At 25.8% G+C, this 19,389-nt stretch overlaps 5 protein-coding genes and 1 non-coding gene across 11 annotated transcripts; 4 read left to right on the top strand and 2 right to left on the bottom strand.

Moving 5' to 3' along the window:
• The first annotated feature begins 1,348 nt into the window (after positions 1–1,348).
• On the top strand, positions 1,349–1,421 carry Trnak-cuu. The gene has a single exon. It is a non-coding gene; the product is annotated as a tRNA-Lys (tRNA).
• A 325-nt stretch (positions 1,422–1,746) lies between these two features.
• LOC122860741 (putative uncharacterized protein DDB_G0277255) lies at positions 1,747–4,432 on the bottom strand. 2 transcript variants are annotated; one of them, XM_044164683.1, is made up of 2 exons: positions 3,882–4,432; positions 1,747–3,583 (listed from the first exon to the last, which is right to left on the bottom strand). In XM_044164683.1, the coding sequence occupies exons 1-2, from the start codon at positions 3,950–3,952 to the stop codon at positions 2,752–2,754; spliced, it is 903 nt and encodes a 300-aa protein (XP_044020618.1). In that variant the 5' UTR covers positions 3,953–4,432; the 3' UTR covers positions 1,747–2,751. The 2 variants fall into 2 exon arrangements, with proteins under 2 accessions (XP_044020618.1, XP_044020619.1); XM_044164684.1 differs by having other exon boundaries at positions 1,747–3,580; positions 3,882–4,428.
• Positions 4,433–4,582: 150 nt separating this feature from the next.
• LOC122860739 (protein bunched, class 2/F/G isoform-like) lies at positions 4,583–9,021 on the top strand. Its single transcript, XM_044164680.1, has 3 exons — positions 4,583–7,796; positions 7,892–7,943; positions 8,015–9,021. The coding sequence occupies exons 1-3, from the start codon at positions 5,653–5,655 to the stop codon at positions 8,216–8,218; spliced, it is 2,400 nt and encodes a 799-aa protein (XP_044020615.1). The 5' UTR covers positions 4,583–5,652; the 3' UTR covers positions 8,219–9,021.
• A 522-nt stretch (positions 9,022–9,543) lies between these two features.
• Positions 9,544–10,879, top strand: LOC122860740 (eukaryotic translation initiation factor 3 subunit F). Its single transcript, XM_044164682.1, has 3 exons — positions 9,544–9,881; positions 9,972–10,324; positions 10,396–10,879. The coding sequence occupies exons 1-3, from the start codon at positions 9,773–9,775 to the stop codon at positions 10,780–10,782; spliced, it is 849 nt and encodes a 282-aa protein (XP_044020617.1). The 5' UTR covers positions 9,544–9,772; the 3' UTR covers positions 10,783–10,879.
• Positions 10,880–10,884: 5 nt separating this feature from the next.
• LOC122860735 (actin-related protein 10) lies at positions 10,885–12,250 on the bottom strand. Its single transcript, XM_044164677.1, has 3 exons — positions 12,135–12,250; positions 11,903–12,055; positions 10,885–11,830 (listed from the first exon to the last, which is right to left on the bottom strand). Exons 1-3 carry the CDS (start codon positions 12,233–12,235, stop codon positions 10,930–10,932), a joined length of 1,155 nt encoding a protein of 384 aa, XP_044020612.1. The 5' UTR covers positions 12,236–12,250; the 3' UTR covers positions 10,885–10,929.
• A 507-nt stretch (positions 12,251–12,757) lies between these two features.
• Positions 12,758–19,084, top strand: LOC122860731 (probable multidrug resistance-associated protein lethal(2)03659). Of its 5 annotated transcripts, none has more exons than XM_044164669.1 (4): positions 12,758–12,868; positions 14,145–14,270; positions 14,336–14,602; positions 14,664–19,084. In XM_044164669.1, the coding sequence occupies exons 2-4, from the start codon at positions 14,194–14,196 to the stop codon at positions 18,334–18,336; spliced, it is 4,017 nt and encodes a 1,338-aa protein (XP_044020604.1). In that variant the 5' UTR covers positions 12,758–12,868; positions 14,145–14,193; the 3' UTR covers positions 18,337–19,084. The 5 variants fall into 5 exon arrangements, with proteins under 5 accessions (XP_044020604.1, XP_044020605.1, XP_044020607.1 ...); XM_044164670.1 differs by lacking the exon at positions 12,758–12,868 and adding an exon at positions 13,342–13,397; XM_044164672.1 differs by lacking the exon at positions 12,758–12,868 and adding an exon at positions 13,350–13,460.
• The last annotated feature ends 305 nt before the right edge of the window (positions 19,085–19,389 follow it).

Here is a 19,389-nt window from a genome sequence, read left to right as displayed (position 1 = left end):
CTTTTTTTTTTTATTAGATTAAGAAATATATATATTGATAAGATAAAAATTAAGCCATCGATGTTTACTCGTACAAAAAAAAAAAAAGAAAAAAATACTTGAAAATAAAGTTTTTAGAATAAAATAGAATAATTATTATAAATTAGTTATTTAAAATATATTGTAAATTTTATACTAAGAATAAACAATTTAATTAATAATAATTAAGAAAAAACAGGTTTAGATATTAGAAATTTTTCAGGAAAAAAATAATTGAATAAAAAGAACAAAAAATTTATTTACACCAATTTAATTTGTTTGAAGAATTTACTTGATTGTTTAATAATCTTCATATGAAAATGGACTTTTTAAAAATAATTATAAATAATTATAAATAATTGAAATAAATTTATAAAGGAAAAAAAAAAAATACCATATATTTATCAAAAAAAAAAACTGTAGATGTTTAAAAACAATAAAATGTTTTTTTAAATTGTGAGAGAGTGATAGTAAATTTTTTTTTAAACAATAAAATAATTCAAATTATATAATTCGAAATAGTATAGCATGTACGTCCATACAACTTTTTTCTATGAGAGTTTTTATACCGACCAAAAAATAAATAAAACACAAAAATTACAATTTAAAGCAGTTTAACTTCTTATACAATTTATATACCTGTAATATTCGAGTTATATAAAAATAAATAATAAGAATAAAATAAAAAACAATAACATTACACAAAAATAAAAATATAATTATTAGTTTTTAATTAATATTATGTAAACTAAAAATTAAATAATCAAGTCATTTGCAATTTAATATGATTATTTTAATTTTTGTATACCAAAATATTATATTAATTTTGCCATTAAAAAAATTGTTAAGACACAAAAAAAAAGGTTTAATTTTTTAAATAATTTTTCTATTAATTGGTCTTTTTATTTTTTAATATAACAATGGATTTATAAAAAATAAATGAATGATTTTATTAAAATGTATTAATAAATTTGTCAAGTTATTCCATTTTTTTTTTTTTTTATTAAAAAATGAAATATAATTTTTTTTTAAAATCAACTGAAATATTTTCGAAATTTTTAATATTCATGTGACTGTTGGATGAACGAAATGATAAAAAAAAGTTAATAGAAATTAAGAATAATTATTGTTCTTGATAAAGAGATTATTTATTTATTTTTTTAAATTTTTTTTTCAAGTTAAAAGTTGATTTAACTTGAGGCAAAAAAAAAATATTATCAAAGAAAAAAATGTAAGATGATTTTATTGGGAAAAATATTAATTTTTTCATGTTTAACTTCGAGATTCATTGGCATGGCACTTGTAGAGCAAACAGTCCCGGTTAGCATCGTCCCGGCTAGCTCAGTCGGTAGAGCATGAGACTCTTAATCTCAGGGTCGTGGGTTCGAGCCCCACGTTGGGAGACATTATTTTTTGCATATTATTACAATGAATAATTAAATAAATAAATACGATAAATTTTAACAATTCTTATCAACTTTTTTCCATTTTCTCCGATATTTTTTCGCATACTGCTGAAGTAGAATTTAGAAAAAAAAATCAGAGAAAAGCGAAAAATTATTTACTCCGATTATCTCCGACTTTGTCTGATTTTCTGATTTTTTTCCGAATTTCGCTGCTCTCGTCAATAAAACTACAAAAATATAGATACATAAAAAATTCAAACAAAAAATTCGAAAGAAAATATAAATTGAAATAGTAAAAATTCTATAGATATTAACAGGATTATTTTTTTCTTTTTCTTGAACACTCGAAATATTCTATTCGATTATTAATTTTATTAACAACCACAATAAAGCTACAAAACTAATTCGAAATAATAATTGAAAAAAATTAATTCACCGAAAATTTATTATCATGACGTAATTTATTATGATTAATTTGTAAATTATTGTATTAATTATTCATACTCATTGCAGATAAATATAATAGTTCCATATTTACAATAATTTAATTTTATTAAAAAATATATATTATATATCCACACAGAAGAAAAAAAAAAAACAAACTTCGAGAATAAATATCCTCACTTTATTATTATTTATTTTTACATTATAATACAAAAAAGAAAAAAAATTATATTCATACATAATACCGTTGAAAATGTAATATAATATTAATAATAATAAACACAGACAAAAAAAAATATATAATTTGTTATTTTTTTACAGAATTTCATTTTCTTTTTTTTTTAATTTTAAAATACACAAAATGATTGATTTTAATATTTTTTAAAAATAATTAATAAATTTTAAATTTTATTATTAATGGTTAATGACACACTTGATAAATAAATAAAAATTTTTTTTTTATAAAAAAATCAAGCCTGGTGATGTGTTTTAAAAAAGCCTTTCAAAATAAAAAAAATTAATTTTTTAAAATCCCACTCAATTATGTAATTTAAAAAAAAAAAATTCAATCATTATTACTCAACTATTTAAATGAAAAAATATAATCAATTCAAGTGTATCAATTTTTTAAAATTATTTAAATATTATCAGGGAAAAAAAAAAATGAAAAATCACAATAGAGATTCTAAAAAAAAAAGAAAGAAAAAAAAAAAGTATTGACTAATTGAAATTTTTAAAAATAAAGACTGTATGTATTTTATAAATAAATCATTAAATTAGCTTTAATTAATTTAAAAATAAAAATGACGAAAAAGAATATTAAAGTTGAATATATATTATTAATAATAATATATAAAGAAATAAAAATAATAATATTTAATAATTAAATATACATCATTTCGGCCATGTGTGACATTTTCTTTGGAATATGAACAAATTCTTCAAAATAACTGGCAAGTTCATCAATAGTAACATCACAAGATGATGGTGGTGATATTCTAGCTTGTATTGAACATGTATTATTACTTGTTGATTGTCCACTTGTTGTTGAATTAATAATTTCATCATTACCACTAAATAAAACATTTGTCAATGGTGTTGTTGATAATGTTGCTGTTGCTGCTGATGTAGCTGACGAAGTTGATGACGTCAACGATGACGACGACAACAACAATGACGTTGATGTTGATGGATTATTAATTTCATTATCATTATTGCCAGCATCACCAGCAGCATCAACACCACCACCTGGACCCGGTCCTCTTTTTAAACTTGGCATTGTATTACTTCTAGCACGTTGAAAACTACTTGTATTAAAACTATCAATAATACTTGTATCATCTTTAATCAATCTTGAATCTTGATTTAAATGTAATGCCTTAAAATCATTTGTAACAATTGCATTACCAAATTTATTAAATAATTTACATGCTAAATCATCAACTGTTGTATTTAAATTATTTGAATTATTTAATTTTAATATAGCATCTCTTAATATTGTATTTTTTTTCATTTGTTGTTCTTGTTGTTTATCAAATTTTGATGGTTTAAATATTGTTGTTGTTTTAACACCACGTGGACTTGTAAAATTTATCGTTGGTCTATTTGGCATTGATCTTCTGCGAAACAAATAATTTGTATCGATTTTTGTTGTACATCGTCCACTTGAACGAAATGGATTTGTTGATGTTGACATTTCGTTATTTACACTGCTGCTAGATTAACAAAAAATTTTTACATTAATTAACATTGACATTAACAATAGTATATTGTAAATATTATTGACATGTTTTAAAAAGTAGAACAAGAGGAAAAAATTGTTAATAAATTGAGGAAGAAAAATAAAAAAAACAAAGCAATGATTCATCGATTTCAACACAAGGTCATACAGAACGCTGGTAAAATGTTCCTCAATATAACTTACGCAATATTTTTTTAAAATTTGGGACATTTATTTATTTGTTTGTTTTACTTTCTAAAATATAATTTAATTATAAATGTACAAAAACTTACTGTAAACCATTCACTGACAGACGATTAATTTCAAGCTTTTCCAGGCTTGCTGGCAGATTTTCTTCTGCCATTATTATTAACAAATTGATTTTATCAATAAATATATTTCATCATGATGTAACAATAACTGTTGATAAACAATAATTGACACTTGACAATGACAACATTAAACGTATCAGTTTATTTATTGTCAAATTAACCAACAAAATAAAAAATATTTTCTTTTTTTTTTTTTTAATCAAAAAATTATAAATAAATTGTATGTAAAAAGGAAAAAAAAAAAAAATTGTATTACTCGACACTTTTGAAAGTTTAATGTCACTAATAATATATAAATTTGTCACAAATAATAATATTTATCATAAACAAAGCTAATAATTTAACGTGTCGTTATTTTTTTAACAATATTTAGCTTATAAATATTTTATCAATGATTTTTTTTATGTATTAATAATTACTGATAGCCAATGTAAATATTATTAATCAATGAAAATAAAACTGCGCGCAATAAACAGTCAGCCATTTTACAATTTTATTTCTAGTTTGTTCCATCATAAACAAAAGAGAGAGAAAGAAAATTGAAGAAAATTAAATAATAAAAATGGCGTATAATTATATTGATAATATAAATATCTACTATTACCATAAGAGTAATAATTTTTTTTTTTTTTATTTATAAACAAATAGCAGAGAGAAAATTGCGTTTTTTAAAAATAAAATTTTTGACACTCCCTCTTTTGTATTTTTCTCATCTTCTTTTTGTGTATTTCATGGTCAAATTGTACGAAATTGGTCAGCCATTTTCAAATTACTTACCTGCACACATACGTACACACAGTCACACACGTACATAATAATTGAGTAAAAAAAAAAGAGGAGCAAAAAGGAGCAATGGAGGGTGAATTATTAAGGATTATTAAAAATAACGTGAAGGAGATAATTTTAAATAACTTATAATAATTAAATGACAAAATATTATTGTGGATTTTATAATTTTATTTTTTTTTATAAACAATTTCTGCAGTCATCATCATATTGTGCAGAGAAAATTATAAAATTATGTTAATTAATTGTAATATGTATCCAGGACAATTGACGAGTTAACGACAAATAATAATAAAGTTAATAAAAAAATAAAAAACGTGGTGAAAATTAATCACATACACAACAAATTGTGTTAGTGAAACAACAACGACAAGCAAGTATGTGTGTGTTTTTTAAATAAAAAAAAAAAAAAAAAAAAAATAGTTGACCAAATAAAAATGGTGAACTGTCAACACCTTCAAAATAATTCAGACAATTAATAACAGTACATAAATAATTGATTATTATTTGACATAAAAAATAAACCACATCATCAAAGTGAAATTTTAATACTAATCATTATTTTAAATAATTAAAATATAATTTTTATTTAAAATATTTTTTAAAATACCTAAAACCAAAGTGACAACAAAAAAAATATAAAAATAAAATTTTTAATTAACTTAACCTAAAGAATATACATGTAAAAAAAAAAGAGAAAAAAAAAAATTTAAAAACAAATCATTGAATAAGTTGAGACGTAACGAGACAAATATAAAAAAAAAAAAAAAAGAAACCACAAAAGGACAATTTTATAACGACGACATATATAAATAAAAGATGTCGCTTTTAATATCAAAACGACATCAACATAAATAATGTTTATTGAATAAACAAATTAATATAAAAATAATAATAATAATAAAATTATTATTATTATTAATAATTACCTATATATTTATTTATAATGGCAGAAAATAATGTTCAACGAAAAATTCATAAACCAATACCAATTGATGGAAATGTTGTAAGAAAATTAACAGCACCAATTCATCGTACAACAAGTGAAACAATACGATTAAATAATATTGGTGTTGTTGGTAATATAAATGATACATCATCATCAGCAGCTGCATCATCAACAACAACAACAACAACATCAACAGCATCATTAGAAAAATCACATTTAGCATTGGATCAGTTGGTACAAAATGCTTCATCAATCAGTCAAACATCACCAACAAATAATATGTTAATAAATAATAATATAAATAATATAAATAATAATAGTAATACAATTATAAATAATAATAATAATAGAAAAAAAACATCGTCATTTCAAATAACAAGTGTAACTGTTGGTAGTCGTATGAGTAATGATGCTGGTGATGATTCAAATGATGATTTAGATGAATCACATGGTGAAGATAATTCAGTTGAATTATCACGTATTGAACAAACAGATATTGAAACACCAAGCTACTCAGAGGATACATTTTCAAAAGAAGATGTTTTTTTTAATTCAAGTAATACATCAATTGGTACTGCACCAGTTATACCAACAAGTTCACAATATGGCTTAGCAATTGTATCATCAGAAAATAATAATACAAATAATACAAATAATGATAATAATATTAATACACTTGATATAACATCAGTTACTGATAATAATATTATTAATTTATTATCAAGTAATGTTAAACAAGATAATAATGATATATCAATACGTGATAGTGTACATGGACATGGTAGAAATGAACGTTTTAAAGTTGTTAAAATTGAAAGTACTGAACCATTTAAACGTGGTAGATGGACATGTATGGATTATTTAGATCATACATCTGTTAATAATCAAACAAATGTCATAACAACAAATAAATTATCTGATCCAAATGAAGTATGTATATCATATGGTGTTACTGACACCGGTTTTGTACCAATTGATAAATTAACAAATAATAATACAAATAATACAAATAATAATAATAGTACTAATCCAACAACACCAATAATTGTTGCACCAGTACCAATTGTTGTTGGAGCAGCATCAGCTACAACAGCAGCAGCAGCTCCAGCACCAACGACGACGACGACGATAACATCAACGACGACAACAACAGCAACAAAACCATCATCGTCGTCATCACAAATTAATGATGATATTAATATTGATATTAATGGACATAATTCAATTGGTCCAACATCAACAACAAATACTAATTACAATGTAACACCACAACAACAACATAATCAACAAACTGGACAACAATTGCCACAATATTATCAATGTTCACATCCATCACAACAACAGCAACAACAACAACAGCAGCAGCAACAAGCAGCAACTCTCCCAACAAATTTACAGACACAACATCAAAATAATTTAGGACAACCACAGAGTATGCCACAAGGAACAATACCAATTATAAATCAATCAAATAATAATAATAATAATAATTCAAATGTTAATCAACAACAAAATATTAATCATCAAAATGATGAACAATATGTTACATTAACATCACAAAATCAAACATTTCAAGGACAACAAAATGTTTGTCCATCATCATCACCATCAACACAATCAACAAATATTATTGTAACGCAAAGTGCCTCACAACCAACTTCAACAAATCAACAACAATCAATTAATCAATTGACTGATAATATTCAACAACAACAACAACAACAACAGTCAATACAAAATATTCATCAGACAACTGGTCAAACAACATCTAGTGTTAATGGTGTTGATCCTGGTAATCAAGTTAATCAAGTATCATCAACTGGACAAAATCAAATGACAACAAATGGATTAAATGTTGGTATTGGTGCTGCTGGTAGTGCTGGTGGAAGTGGTGGTAGTGGTGGTGGTGTTGTTAGTAGTAGTGGTGCTGGTGGTAGTAATAGTAATCAAACGAGAAATAATTTTGGTGTACGTTTTCCACAAGCAAATTATCCAAGTGGTATACTTGGTAAAATTGGATTTGCACCATCATATGCAGAGCAGGACTCTGTTGGTTTAGCTGCTGATGCCGTACTACTTGAATGTCTTGCTGAAGTCACACAAGCTGCTGAAGATCCAAAGATACTCGAAAATAATGAAAAGTAAGTTTTTAAAAAAACAAGCAGATTATTTATTTATTTATTTATTTATTTATTTATTTATTGGTTTATTGATAAAATTATTTATTTATTTCTAGTATATCGGGAATTGGTGCTGTAGCAATTGACAACAAAATTGAACAAGCTATGGTAAATATTATATTTTTAATTGATTATAAATGTATTATAATAGTAAATTAATTTTTTTTTTTTCATTACAGGATTTAGTAAAGAGTCATTTAATGTACGCTGTACGAGAAGAAGTCCATATATTGAAACAAAAAATAACTGAATTAACTGATCACATAAGTTTACTTGAAGCTGAAAATACAATTTTAAAAGCTCATGCAAGTCCTGATATTCTTGCACAATTAAATTCATCAACGACGAAATTATCACAAAATAATTCAACAAATGGACAATAGACAATTATTAAAATGCAAAATATAATCTACTCTCGTTGTAAATAAGTTTCTATATAAAAAAAAAGAAAAGAAAAAAAAAAACAAACAAATTCATCATTCTATAAATAATTATAACAAGTGTATATAACTTTACGATTTTTAGAAGTTTATAAATAATGAGATTTATTATTATATATATTATAACACAACACAGACACACTAGTATTAGAAACGAGAATAAAAAAAACAAAAAAGATATAACAATTAAACAGAATTTTTTTTTTTTCTTTTTTTAATCACAATAATTATTGACGGTCATTGATAATTAAATTTCTTGTTTTTTTTTTTGTTTTTTTTTTTACCGTTTAGTCTTGGTTATTGCGATAATGTATTTTTTGTTTTTTTTAAAATATTATTTTTTATTTTTTATTATTTTAAATAAATAATCCATTAACTGTTACTAATTTTTTATTTTTGACCAGATAGAAATTATCATCACTAATAGTACTAATTATTTTTTGAAAATATAAATTTATAAAAATTGACATTGTGATTAATTGACGAGGTGATAAACCTATAATTGCATTAATTATTTTATATGTTAATTGAGATTGAATTGTGTACGAGTATAAATTACAAGAAAAATAAAATTTTTAATTGTAAAAAAAGCAACGTCACGATAATGGAAAGAAAAAAATCGAAACAAATTATTCTGTCGAAATTTTGTTTTTTATAAACTTTATTTTATTGTCATTTGTGGATAATTGTAAAATTTTGTGAAAATAATATTGTATACCCGATAAATTTGTCCAACAAAATACAAACCAAAAAATAATTACTCGAAATTAAATAATCGAAAATTAATAATGCTTTTAAAAAGAGAAAAATAAAATTGTCAAAAAAAAAAATTAATTTTAAATACACCACGCAATTATGCAAAATTTATTTGAAAAAAAAAAAAAAATTTTAATACAATTATTGCACTATTTTTAAATGAAAAAAAAAAATATTAAATTATTAACATTAAAAACAGTATTTTAATTTGCATCTGTTTAATAAATTTTATGTCACAAAGAAATTATTTTTTTATTAAAAAAAAAGAAAAAAAAAATCAAACTGAAAATTTCGATATAATTTAAAGAAAAAAAAAAAAAATTGTCTAATTATTTGTTGCTTGAAAAACAATAATTATAAATTATTTAAAAATAATTTTAGTTAAATTTTTAATTAGTGTATGGAGAGGTGGAATTGTGGTGGAAATTGTGGCTTGATTAAATCGTCAGTATTTCGATTGAAAAAAATAATATCAAGAGACAATTATTGTTGCAGAAAATAATAGACAACTTTTTAAATATAGAGAGTTGTTGACATGTCAAATGTCAAAGAGAAAAAAGCACGTGTCTTTATTTTATTTGTCTCTTTTGCCGATGATAGCCGACTGTAAACTCGCCCAAAAAATTTTACAAAATTATAAACGCGGCCAAAGAAAATCCCCGGCTCCATTGGGCTCCATATTTTTTGTGTCTGTTTGCTCCAATTGACTCTCCAATTTAATATTGTAAAAAAAAATAAAATATGGCTCTAGATTTAATTGTTAAAGTTCACCCAGTGGTGTTATTTCAAATTGTTGATGCATACGAACGTCGTAATTCTGATTCACACAGAGTTATTGGTACTTTGTTAGGTAAGATGATAAAATAATTTAAATAAATGCCAATTAATATGTCACATGTACATAACCTCAAATACATAAATATATATATTTTTTATCTAGGAAGTACTGAAAGAGGTGTCGTGGAAGTGACAAATTGTTTTTGTGTACCACACAAAGAATATGATGATCAAGTTGAAGCTGAGCTTGGTTATGCCGGTGATCTTTATGAAATAAATAGTAAAGTTAATCCTCAAGAAAATATTGTTGGTTGGTGGGCAACTGGTAAAGATGTTACAACTCATTCATCAGTTATTCATGAATATTATGCTAGAGAATGTAATAATCCAGTTCATTTGACTGTTGATACAACTCTTATCAATACAACAAGAATGGCTATCAAGGCATATGTTTGTGTACAACTTGGTGTACCAAATGGTAAACAAGGTTCCATGTTTACACCCATCAAAGTTCAGGTATATTAAAATAAAACAAATAAACCACCCATTGTTAATTGAATAATTAATTTATTATTTGTTATTTATAGATTATCAGTTATGAACCTGAAATAACTGGTTTACAAGTATGTTCTAAAACTCAATCAGCAATTGGAGGAGTTGTTAAATCAGCTGGTATTGTTGAGCCACAAATGGATTTAGCACAAATTGCTGGTGCAAGTACAAAATTAGCATCAATGTTGGATCAAGTACTTGCTTATGTTGATGATGTTATTGCTGGTAAACAACAACCAGATAATCAAGTTGGTAGAGCACTACTTGACATGGTTAATTCAGTACCTAAAATGACTAGTGAACAATTTGATGACATGTTTAATAGCAATGTCAAGGATCTTTTAATGGTTGTTGCATTATCACAACTTATTAAAACACAACTTCAACTTAATGAAAAACTTACTCTTTTAACAACATTGTAAATTTTACCCCTTCTTTTAAATCAACAACAACAACAACAACATTATAATCAATTATTTTGAAATTTTATAATTAAAAATAAAAAATAATTAAAACATATAGAAATTTTTTGTTATTAATATTTTTTTATTTAATTTATAATTTGTTTTTTAAATACTATAATTTGAACCAATTTCTTTTTGATTATCCAAAAGATTTGCCCAATCTGGAATACGATTAATTTTTAAATAATTTTCTTTTAATATACATCTTGATGGTAAATCAGCAACACCAAATATTGCACCACCAAGCCAAGCAGTATAATTAGCTTTACATGGTGTATTATGAAATTTAAATTTTTTAATTTTTAATTTATCATTATATAATGATGATTTTAATAATTCAATAAGTTCATTATTTAAACGACTTTTAAAACCTTTTGTCATTGTTGTACCACCAATGAGTAATATATTTTCAGCTAATTGTTGTCGTGTATCAATTGGACATTTAATTATTGCATCAAGTATCATTGTTGGTATACTTAAATTATCATTATCACGTTGCCATAATAATTCAAATGATTCTTCTCTATATTCACCAGGTATATTTATTGTTTTAACACCAGGATATTTAACAGAAGGTGGTGGTATTGGTGGTTCATTTGTTGATAATTTTTTAGAACGTTCTAGGCTTGTTACAAAACATGTACGTACTTTAATATCTTCAATTAATTTTTCGTTGATGTCAATTGTTGGATAATCAGTTTGAAATTTTTTCATTAGAGATTCATGAATAGCTTCAGCAGCTAGTGGTAAACTTTGCCAAGCTTTTAGTATTGCAACACCACGATATATTGGTATTAATGTTGCATCCTGATATCCAACATCAAGTACAAGTGCTGTATCATAACCAAGTGTGCTTATTGTTACCAAATGACTTGGTAATAACATCAAACTTCCAATTTCAAAATGACGAAATAATACTTTAGCAAGTGTTTCACGAAATTTTGTTGGTGTTAGCAGTGATTCTAGTATTACCATTCTAACATCTTTTGGTGTTATCACAACATGTCTATATGTTGAAACAACAAAAACAAAATGATAAATATATTTTATTTGAGAAATTATTGATAATTTAATTTACCTGAAAAATAATGCATGAAGAAATTCAACTAGTAATTGATACAAATCATCAACATCATTGTATCTATATATTTTTCTAACTAATTTTGATGTTGGACATTTTATTTCTGTTCTTATTATTCCTCTGGGTGTGGCTTCACCAGCATAACCAAATCTGTAATTAAATTATCACTGTAAATATTTGAAATTTTTTGTTTTTTAATTGTAAATAATTATTGGTAAATTGATAATACTTGGTGTATGCTGCTCCAATGTCTAGAACAACAATTTGTTTATCAGCTGAATAACGTATTCCCTCATAAGGTCTTGATACTTTTCCTGGAGTTTTACTCATTTTTAAGTTTATAATTTTATTCAAGGTTTATTGTTTTGACAATACACAGTTGTTATTATTTACTGTTATTTTTTTTTATTGTTTATTTGACGTTTAACAATGTGGATTAAAAAAAAAATTGATTGTCGATGATTGGTGGTGTGACAATTCGTCCCATGAGTACCAGCCAAGTTGTCAAATTGTGACTTGTTTTTTAAATTAAAAAATATTGTTTATTAAATTGAATAATGTATTTACTTTTTGCATTGGTGTGTGAAAATTAAATTACTTGAATATTATTAATAACAATTAAATATTTATTGTATTTGGAAATTTAAAAGAAAAAAAACAAATGGAACATGGGCAATGACTGGTGCTGACATCCAACAACAATAATAAAATTCCTGTCAAATTATGTAAATAAATAAATAAAAAAAAAACCAAAAGTAAACACATAGTTTTGACATGATTTGACACAACAATATTTTGTTCAGTTTCAAACAAGTTTCAAAGTAAAAAAATAAACATAAAAAACAATGAGTTATCTTGAATTATCTAAAGAAAATAATTACACCAACCTGGATCTAGATACTGGTTGGTGTTTTAAAAAATATAATTTCTTGAATAGTGTTAAAATACAGCTCCTTGTTATTGGTAAGATTTAATAATTATTAACAATACATAAAAAATAATATATAAATAACGAAAATAAAATTATAAACAGCTAAAAATAAAAATGATTTTTTATATTTTTTAAAAATACTTTACAGACAATAAGTTGCATTCTATTAATAAAAATTAGTAAATAAATTTAAAATTACTTGAAATTGTTAAAAAAAGTACATTTAATATAGTTTTACTATCCGCAATTGTTTTTTTTTATCTAATAATTTAGTAAATTGCTGTAATTAAATATTTTTTTGAGAAAATTTATTAATTTCTTTAAGAAAATTTTATTAATTTTTCTATATCAGGAAAATACTTTCACATATAAATAAATATTATTTTGTTATATAATATATCTATAATTTTTTAGCAATTGCATCAAAAAAATATACATATCCTGGCATCTGCATTATATGAATATTAACAGCTAAAAATAATAACAATATAGCAAAAAAATAATCACTGTCAGCATTGGTCAGCATTCAGCAACAACTGTCCTGATAAGATCAATTACTGGGTTCATATTATTTAAGTCATTTAAGACTTACAACACTAAATACTATAGAGAATAATAACAATGGTTAATTTAGAAATAATTAATCAAACAAATCATTCAGCCACTGATGCAGACATTAAGTATTGTTATCTTGATAAACTAATGTTTTTACTTTGTGTGATAAAAAAAGCACTTGTTGCTATCGGTAAGGCTAAATTATTATTATCAACAACAAACAGAATGAAATAGAAATAAAAAATTAGAAAATGATTTTTCAATTTTTAATGATTAAATTTACTGGGTAATGTCTGCATCAACTGGTGAAATTAATAAAATATATTTTATTACTAAAAAAAAGACTAACAAAAATTAACAGAAAAAAAAAAGAGTATAATTTAAATTAAAAAAAATAATTTAAATTAATTTGATTGGATATTTATTTATGGACTATAAGATATGAAGAATATTTTTTATGTATAATCAAGTGATGATAATTGTATGTATAATAACAAGCCTTGATATATTATTAAAAATTAAATTCGAAAAATTATTTACACAGTTTATTTGCTTATCATTTAGAGATAATGTTTCTATTGTTTTTCAGTCTGCTTGATACAATATTAGAATTACTACAAGTAAATTTCTGGTATACAAAAAGTTTCATTTAAATATTGGAAGATTGTTGAGTTTAATTTTTAAGAAAATTAATTTATCATTTTAAAAGAAATGTAATTGAATATTAATTATGTATTTTGTTGTTTTTTTAAGATACACATGAGGAGGTTTTAATTGTAAGTGAGCTTTATAAACTGCCAAAATGGATGCTAAATTAAATATTCAAAGAAGGAAAAATCCCAGACAAGGTGTTAATCCACTGAGTGCTTTGACATTCACGTAAGAAATTATTTAATTAATTTATAATGAAAGAAAATAATTTAATTGGATTGAAAATATTTTAGATGGATGTTGAAAACATTCTGGCTTGGTTATAAAAGAGACTTGGAAATTGATGATCTCACAAGGCCACTGAAGGAACACAAGAGCAGTATGTTGGGTGAAAAAATATCATCAGCATGGGAGGAAGAATTGAGACGTTTTGATAAAATAAATCAAAAGAAAAAAAATTCGAAATCAGCACCAAGTTTGAGTAGAGTACTAATCAAAGTTTTTGGTCCAAAAATTTTATTGTATGGCATTGTTGCTGCAATCATGGAATTGGGATTCAGGTAATTAATTAATTATTTAATAGTTTTTTTTTTGAATAAAGAGTATATATATATTTTACAGGGTTTTCCAGCCACTTGCAGTAGGAAGACTTTTAAAATATTACTCCAAAACAGATAATGTTAATATGACAAAAGAAGAAGCTTATCTTTATGCTGGAGCAGTGATACTAGCTTCAGCATTGAGTGTTTTTATGATGCATCCTTATGTAATGGCCTTGAATCACATTGGAATGAAAATGAGAGTGGCATGTTGTTCACTGATTTATAGAAAAACTTTACGTTTGTCAAAAACAGCACTTGGTGATATAACAATTGGTCAAGCTATTAATTTACTCTCAAATGATGTCAGTAGATTTGATAATGTAATAATATTTCTTCACTATATTTGGATTGGACCAGTGTTGACAGGTATGGCTATGTATTTTATGTATCTTGAAGTTGGATGGCCTGCTGTTGTTGGTGTTGGTTCACTGTTGTTGTTTATACCATTACAAGCATGGCTTGGTAAAAAATCATCAACTCTTCGTTTAAAAACAGCAATCAGAAGTGATGAACGTGTTAGACTTACCAATGAAATTGTCGGTGGTATTCAGGCTATTAAAATGTATACTTGGGAACATCCATTTAGTCGTTTAATTGAAAAAGCAAGGAAAAAAGAAATAAATGTCATTCGAACGACTTCTTACGTACGAGGTATTTTAATATCTTTTGTTACATTTACTACAAGATTTTCAACGTTTATAACAATATTAGTAATGTTACTTTTAAAAAATAATGATGATGGAAATGGCAACAGTATCAAAGCCGAAAAAATTTTTATGTTGACCGCATATTTTAATCTTTTACGTGAAACAATGACTGAATTTTTCCCTTTGGGAATTGCACAGATAGCTGAAGCTTCTGTGTCAATAAAACGTTTACAAGATTTCATGATGTATGAAGAAATTGGCTCACAAAAATCGAGACATCCACATTTTTCAACAACTTATCATCAAGAAACATTAACGATAAATAATTTAAATGAAAAAGAAGAGAAAAAAATTAATCATTCAAATGATAATGAGGGTTCAGTGACAATTGATAGAGCACATGCAAGATGGATAGCTGAAGATAGTGAAGATACATTGAGTGATTTGAGTATGACAGTAAAGCCAGGACAACTGATAGCTGTTGTTGGTCAAGTTGGTTCTGGTAAATCAAGTTTATTAAATGTTATATTAAAAGAGCTGGCTGTCTATCAGGGAAGTGTTGATGTCCAGGGTAATATTGCGTATGCATGTCAAGAGCCATGGTTGTTTGCTGGTTCAGTGAGAAATAATATTCTCTTTGGTCGAGCACTTGATCAAAAAAGATATGAACGAGTTGTCAAAGTGTGCCAGCTAAAACGAGACTATCAATTGTTTCCCTATGGTGATAAAACAATTGTTGGTGATCGAGGAGTAAGTTTGTCTGGTGGACAACGAGCCAGAATAAATCTTGCACGTGCAGTTTATGCTGATGCTCCAATTTATTTGTTTGATGATCCACTGAGTGCTGTTGATGCACATGTTGGCAAACACATGTTTGAAGAATGCATTGTAAAATATCTCAAGGGAAAAACAAGGATACTTGTGACTCATCAGATACAATTTTTAAAGGATGTTGATAAAATTATTGTAATGAAAGAAGGAAAAATAGAAGCTGAGGGTAGTTATGATGATTTAACTTCAAGAGGAATCGACTTTGGAGCATTAACAGATGCTCCACTGCCTGATGGTGATACAAGATCTTTGGCTATGAGTCAAAATAGTTCACGTCATGCCAGTATAAGTTCTCATAACTCAATTTTAACAAATGGAACTAAAAATGATAACGATATTGAACCTGAAGAAGTTGCTGAAATGCGAACCAAAGGAAGAGTTGGAGCTCATATTTTTTTATCATATTTTACTGCTGGTGGTCACTGGTGTTTAATATTTGCTATATTTATCCTTTGCGTTGGTGCTGAAGCATTTGCAACTGGTGGTGATTATTTTATTGCCTACTGGGTTGATTTAGAAGAACAGTTTCCTAATTCTACAATGACAGAATTAGACAACTCGAATAGATTTTTATCTCGAGAATGGTGCATTTATATTTTTACTTGTTTGACAATTGGTACAATAACTGTAACATTCATTAGATCGTTTGCATTTTTTGGTGTTTGTATGAGAGCATCACGACGACTTCATGATAAAATGTTTAGAAGTATTAGTCGTGCTCCTATGAGATTTTTTAATACAAATTCTTCAGGGCGAATATTAAATCGTTTTTCCAAAGACATGGGTGCAATAGACGAATTATTGCCAATGACATTTATTGATTGTCTTCAAATTGGTCTTGGTATGATTGGAGTTATAGTCCTTGTGAGTATAGCAAATCAATGGCTAATAATTCCAACCATTTTTATTGGAATAATATTTTATCAATTACGAGTTATTTATTTATCAACATCAAGGAGTGTCAAGAGACTCGAGGGAATTACAAGATCACCAGTTTTTAGTCATTTAAATGCAACAATGCAAGGCTTGACGACCATCAGGTCATTTGGTGCTGATAAAGTATTAATCAACGAATTCGATCAACACCAAGATCTTCATTCATCAGCGTGGTATATTTTCATTGCTGCATCACGAACATTTGGTTTTTGGCTTGATGTTTTTTGTCTCTTGTATATCATCTTAGTCACACTGAGTTTCCTGGTATTGCCTGAAAGTAATGATGAAGGATCAAAAAGTGGCAATGTTGGTCTTGCAATAACGCAAAGTATTGGATTGACTGGTTTGTTTCAATGGGGTATGAGACAAAGTGCTGAGCTTGAAAATCAAATGACATCAGTTGAAAGGATAAATGAATTTACAAATCTTGAAAGTGAACCACCACTTGAAAGTTTACCTGATAAAAAACCAAAAGAAGAATGGCCAAAGAGTGGTAAAATTGAATTTAAAAATGTCAACATGTCGTATGATCCCGAGGAAGCTCCAGTATTAAAAAATCTCAATTTTACAATTGCTGGAAAAGAAAAAGTTGGAATTGTCGGGAGAACTGGTGCTGGTAAATCATCATTAATATCAGCATTATTTAGACTGGCATATATTGATGGTAAAATTGAAATTGATGGAATTGATACTGGTGAAATTGGTCTACATGATTTACGTTCAAAAATATCAATTATTCCACAAGAACCATTTTTATTTGCTGGTCGTTTAAGAAAAAATTTAGATCCATTTGATTCGTACGATGATAACATACTCTGGTCAGCCCTGGAGGATGTTGAGCTCAAAGAAATGGAACTTCACGAATACGTCAGTGAGGGAGGCAGTAACTTGAGTGTTGGACAACGACAACTTGTCTGTCTTGCCCGAGCAATCATCAGGAATAATAGAGTATTAATATTGGATGAAGCAACTGCCAATGTTGATCCAAGAACAGATGAACTTATACAAAAAACAATTCGTAGAAAATTTGCAGATTGCACTGTACTTACAATTGCTCATCGACTCAATACTGTCATGGATAGTGATAAAATACTCGTGATGGATGCTGGAACAGTTGTTGAGTTTGATCATCCACATGTGCTTCTTCAAAACCCTGATGGTGCACTTAGCAGTATGATCAATGAAACTGGTAAAGCCATGGCTAACAGCCTTAAAGCTGTGGCTCTCGATCATCATCATCATCATCATCGTCAACGACCATCTACAACGTCTTTGTAAATTCAATTAAAAAACCATCAGCTCAACGAACATAAGTATTTTTTTTATTATTCAAGTTAATTAAAATAATAGTCTGAAAGTTTTAAAAAATCAACACCATAAAACAAGAACAATTGCCTTGTACTTAGCTCTTATATTGTACTCTATTATTTTTTAATAAATCTAAAAATTTATTCTATTTACAAAAATAATCTCAAACAGTTGCATTGTTTCTTTTTTTATTTATCTCAATAAATTACATTTTAATTATATATTGCACTTGAAAAAATACTCAGCCTGGCATCTGTATGAGAGAAATGTATTGACGAGTAAAAATAATAACAATATACCACAAAATTGTCAGTAACCACCAGTCCACCACTGTACTCAACTGTACTGATGTGATCAAATACTGGGTTCACATTATTTAAGCAATATTTAAAGAATTATTTAAGTAAATATTGCAAAATAAAATAAAAATGATTAATCTAAAAATAATTACTCAAAAAAATCATTCAATGACTGATGCAGATAACAAATATTACCTTGGAGAACTAATGTTTTTAGTTTGTGCTAAAAAAAAACTCATCGTAATCGGTAAGGTTAAATTATTATCAACAACAAAACAGAACAGGAAAATAGACGATTAAATACTTGATAATTATTTAAAAAATATTTAAAATAAAAAAATACCAATTATGTATGTTTTAAATTGCAGTATTATATACAAACTAACAATTATTACAGGTGAAAAAACAAAAAAAAAGACGTCACATAATATTTAAATAACATTGTCGATAGCACAATTGAAATAGTACCTAATAATTAAAAATAATCACATCAAGCAGCCAATAGAACAAAAGGATTGTAATCATTAAACAACTTACAAATAATTTGTGTGGATTTTTTTTTACATGACAGTATTTAACTCATAAATTATGACTTGAATTTTATTTATGCAAACTCATCAAACATGTTCAATTCAAACTGATAACTGTGTAAAAATATAAACTGATTTTACATTAATTTTTTTTAATCGAAAAATAATTTAATTTAATTTTTTTTTCTATTTAC

The sequence above is a fragment of the Aphidius gifuensis genome, linkage group LG1, assembly GCF_014905175.1.
Source record: "Aphidius gifuensis isolate YNYX2018 linkage group LG1, ASM1490517v1, whole genome shotgun sequence".
Taxonomy (NCBI): domain Eukaryota; kingdom Metazoa; phylum Arthropoda; class Insecta; order Hymenoptera; family Braconidae; genus Aphidius; species Aphidius gifuensis.
Note: the sequence above shows the minus strand (reverse complement) of the source record. Positions and strands in the feature narration are given on the sequence as shown.

Excerpts from the sequence above, each read along its gene's own strand:
- LOC122860741 (XM_044164683.1), bottom strand. The coding sequence starts at position 3,952 with ATGGCAGAAGAAAATCTGCCAGCAAGCCTGGAAAAGCTTGAAATTAAT. Across the intron at positions 3,584-3,881 it reads CTGTCAGTGAATGGTTTACA|CAGCAGTGTAAATAACGAAA; the intron begins GTAAGTTTTTGT and ends TTGTTAATCTAG.
- LOC122860739 (XM_044164680.1), top strand. The coding sequence starts at position 5,653 with ATGGCAGAAAATAATGTTCAACGAAAAATTCATAAACCAATACCAATT. Across the intron at positions 7,797-7,891 it reads ATACTCGAAAATAATGAAAA|TATATCGGGAATTGGTGCTG; the intron begins GTAAGTTTTTAA and ends ATTTATTTCTAG. Across the intron at positions 7,944-8,014 it reads ACAAAATTGAACAAGCTATG|GATTTAGTAAAGAGTCATTT; the intron begins GTAAATATTATA and ends TTTTCATTACAG.
- LOC122860740 (XM_044164682.1), top strand. The coding sequence starts at position 9,773 with ATGGCTCTAGATTTAATTGTTAAAGTTCACCCAGTGGTGTTATTTCAA. Across the intron at positions 9,882-9,971 it reads AGTTATTGGTACTTTGTTAG|GAAGTACTGAAAGAGGTGTC; the intron begins GTAAGATGATAA and ends TTTTTTATCTAG. Across the intron at positions 10,325-10,395 it reads TTACACCCATCAAAGTTCAG|ATTATCAGTTATGAACCTGA; the intron begins GTATATTAAAAT and ends TGTTATTTATAG.
- LOC122860735 (XM_044164677.1), bottom strand. The coding sequence starts at position 12,235 with ATGAGTAAAACTCCAGGAAAAGTATCAAGACCTTATGAGGGAATACGT. Across the intron at positions 12,056-12,134 it reads ATTGGAGCAGCATACACCAA|ATTTGGTTATGCTGGTGAAG; the intron begins GTATTATCAATT and ends ATTTAATTACAG. Across the intron at positions 11,831-11,902 it reads CTTCATGCATTATTTTTCAG|ACATGTTGTGATAACACCAA; the intron begins GTAAATTAAATT and ends TTCAACATATAG.
- LOC122860731 (XM_044164669.1), top strand. The coding sequence starts at position 14,194 with ATGGATGCTAAATTAAATATTCAAAGAAGGAAAAATCCCAGACAAGGT. Across the intron at positions 14,271-14,335 it reads CTGAGTGCTTTGACATTCAC|ATGGATGTTGAAAACATTCT; the intron begins GTAAGAAATTAT and ends AAAATATTTTAG. Across the intron at positions 14,603-14,663 it reads ATCATGGAATTGGGATTCAG|GGTTTTCCAGCCACTTGCAG; the intron begins GTAATTAATTAA and ends TATATTTTACAG.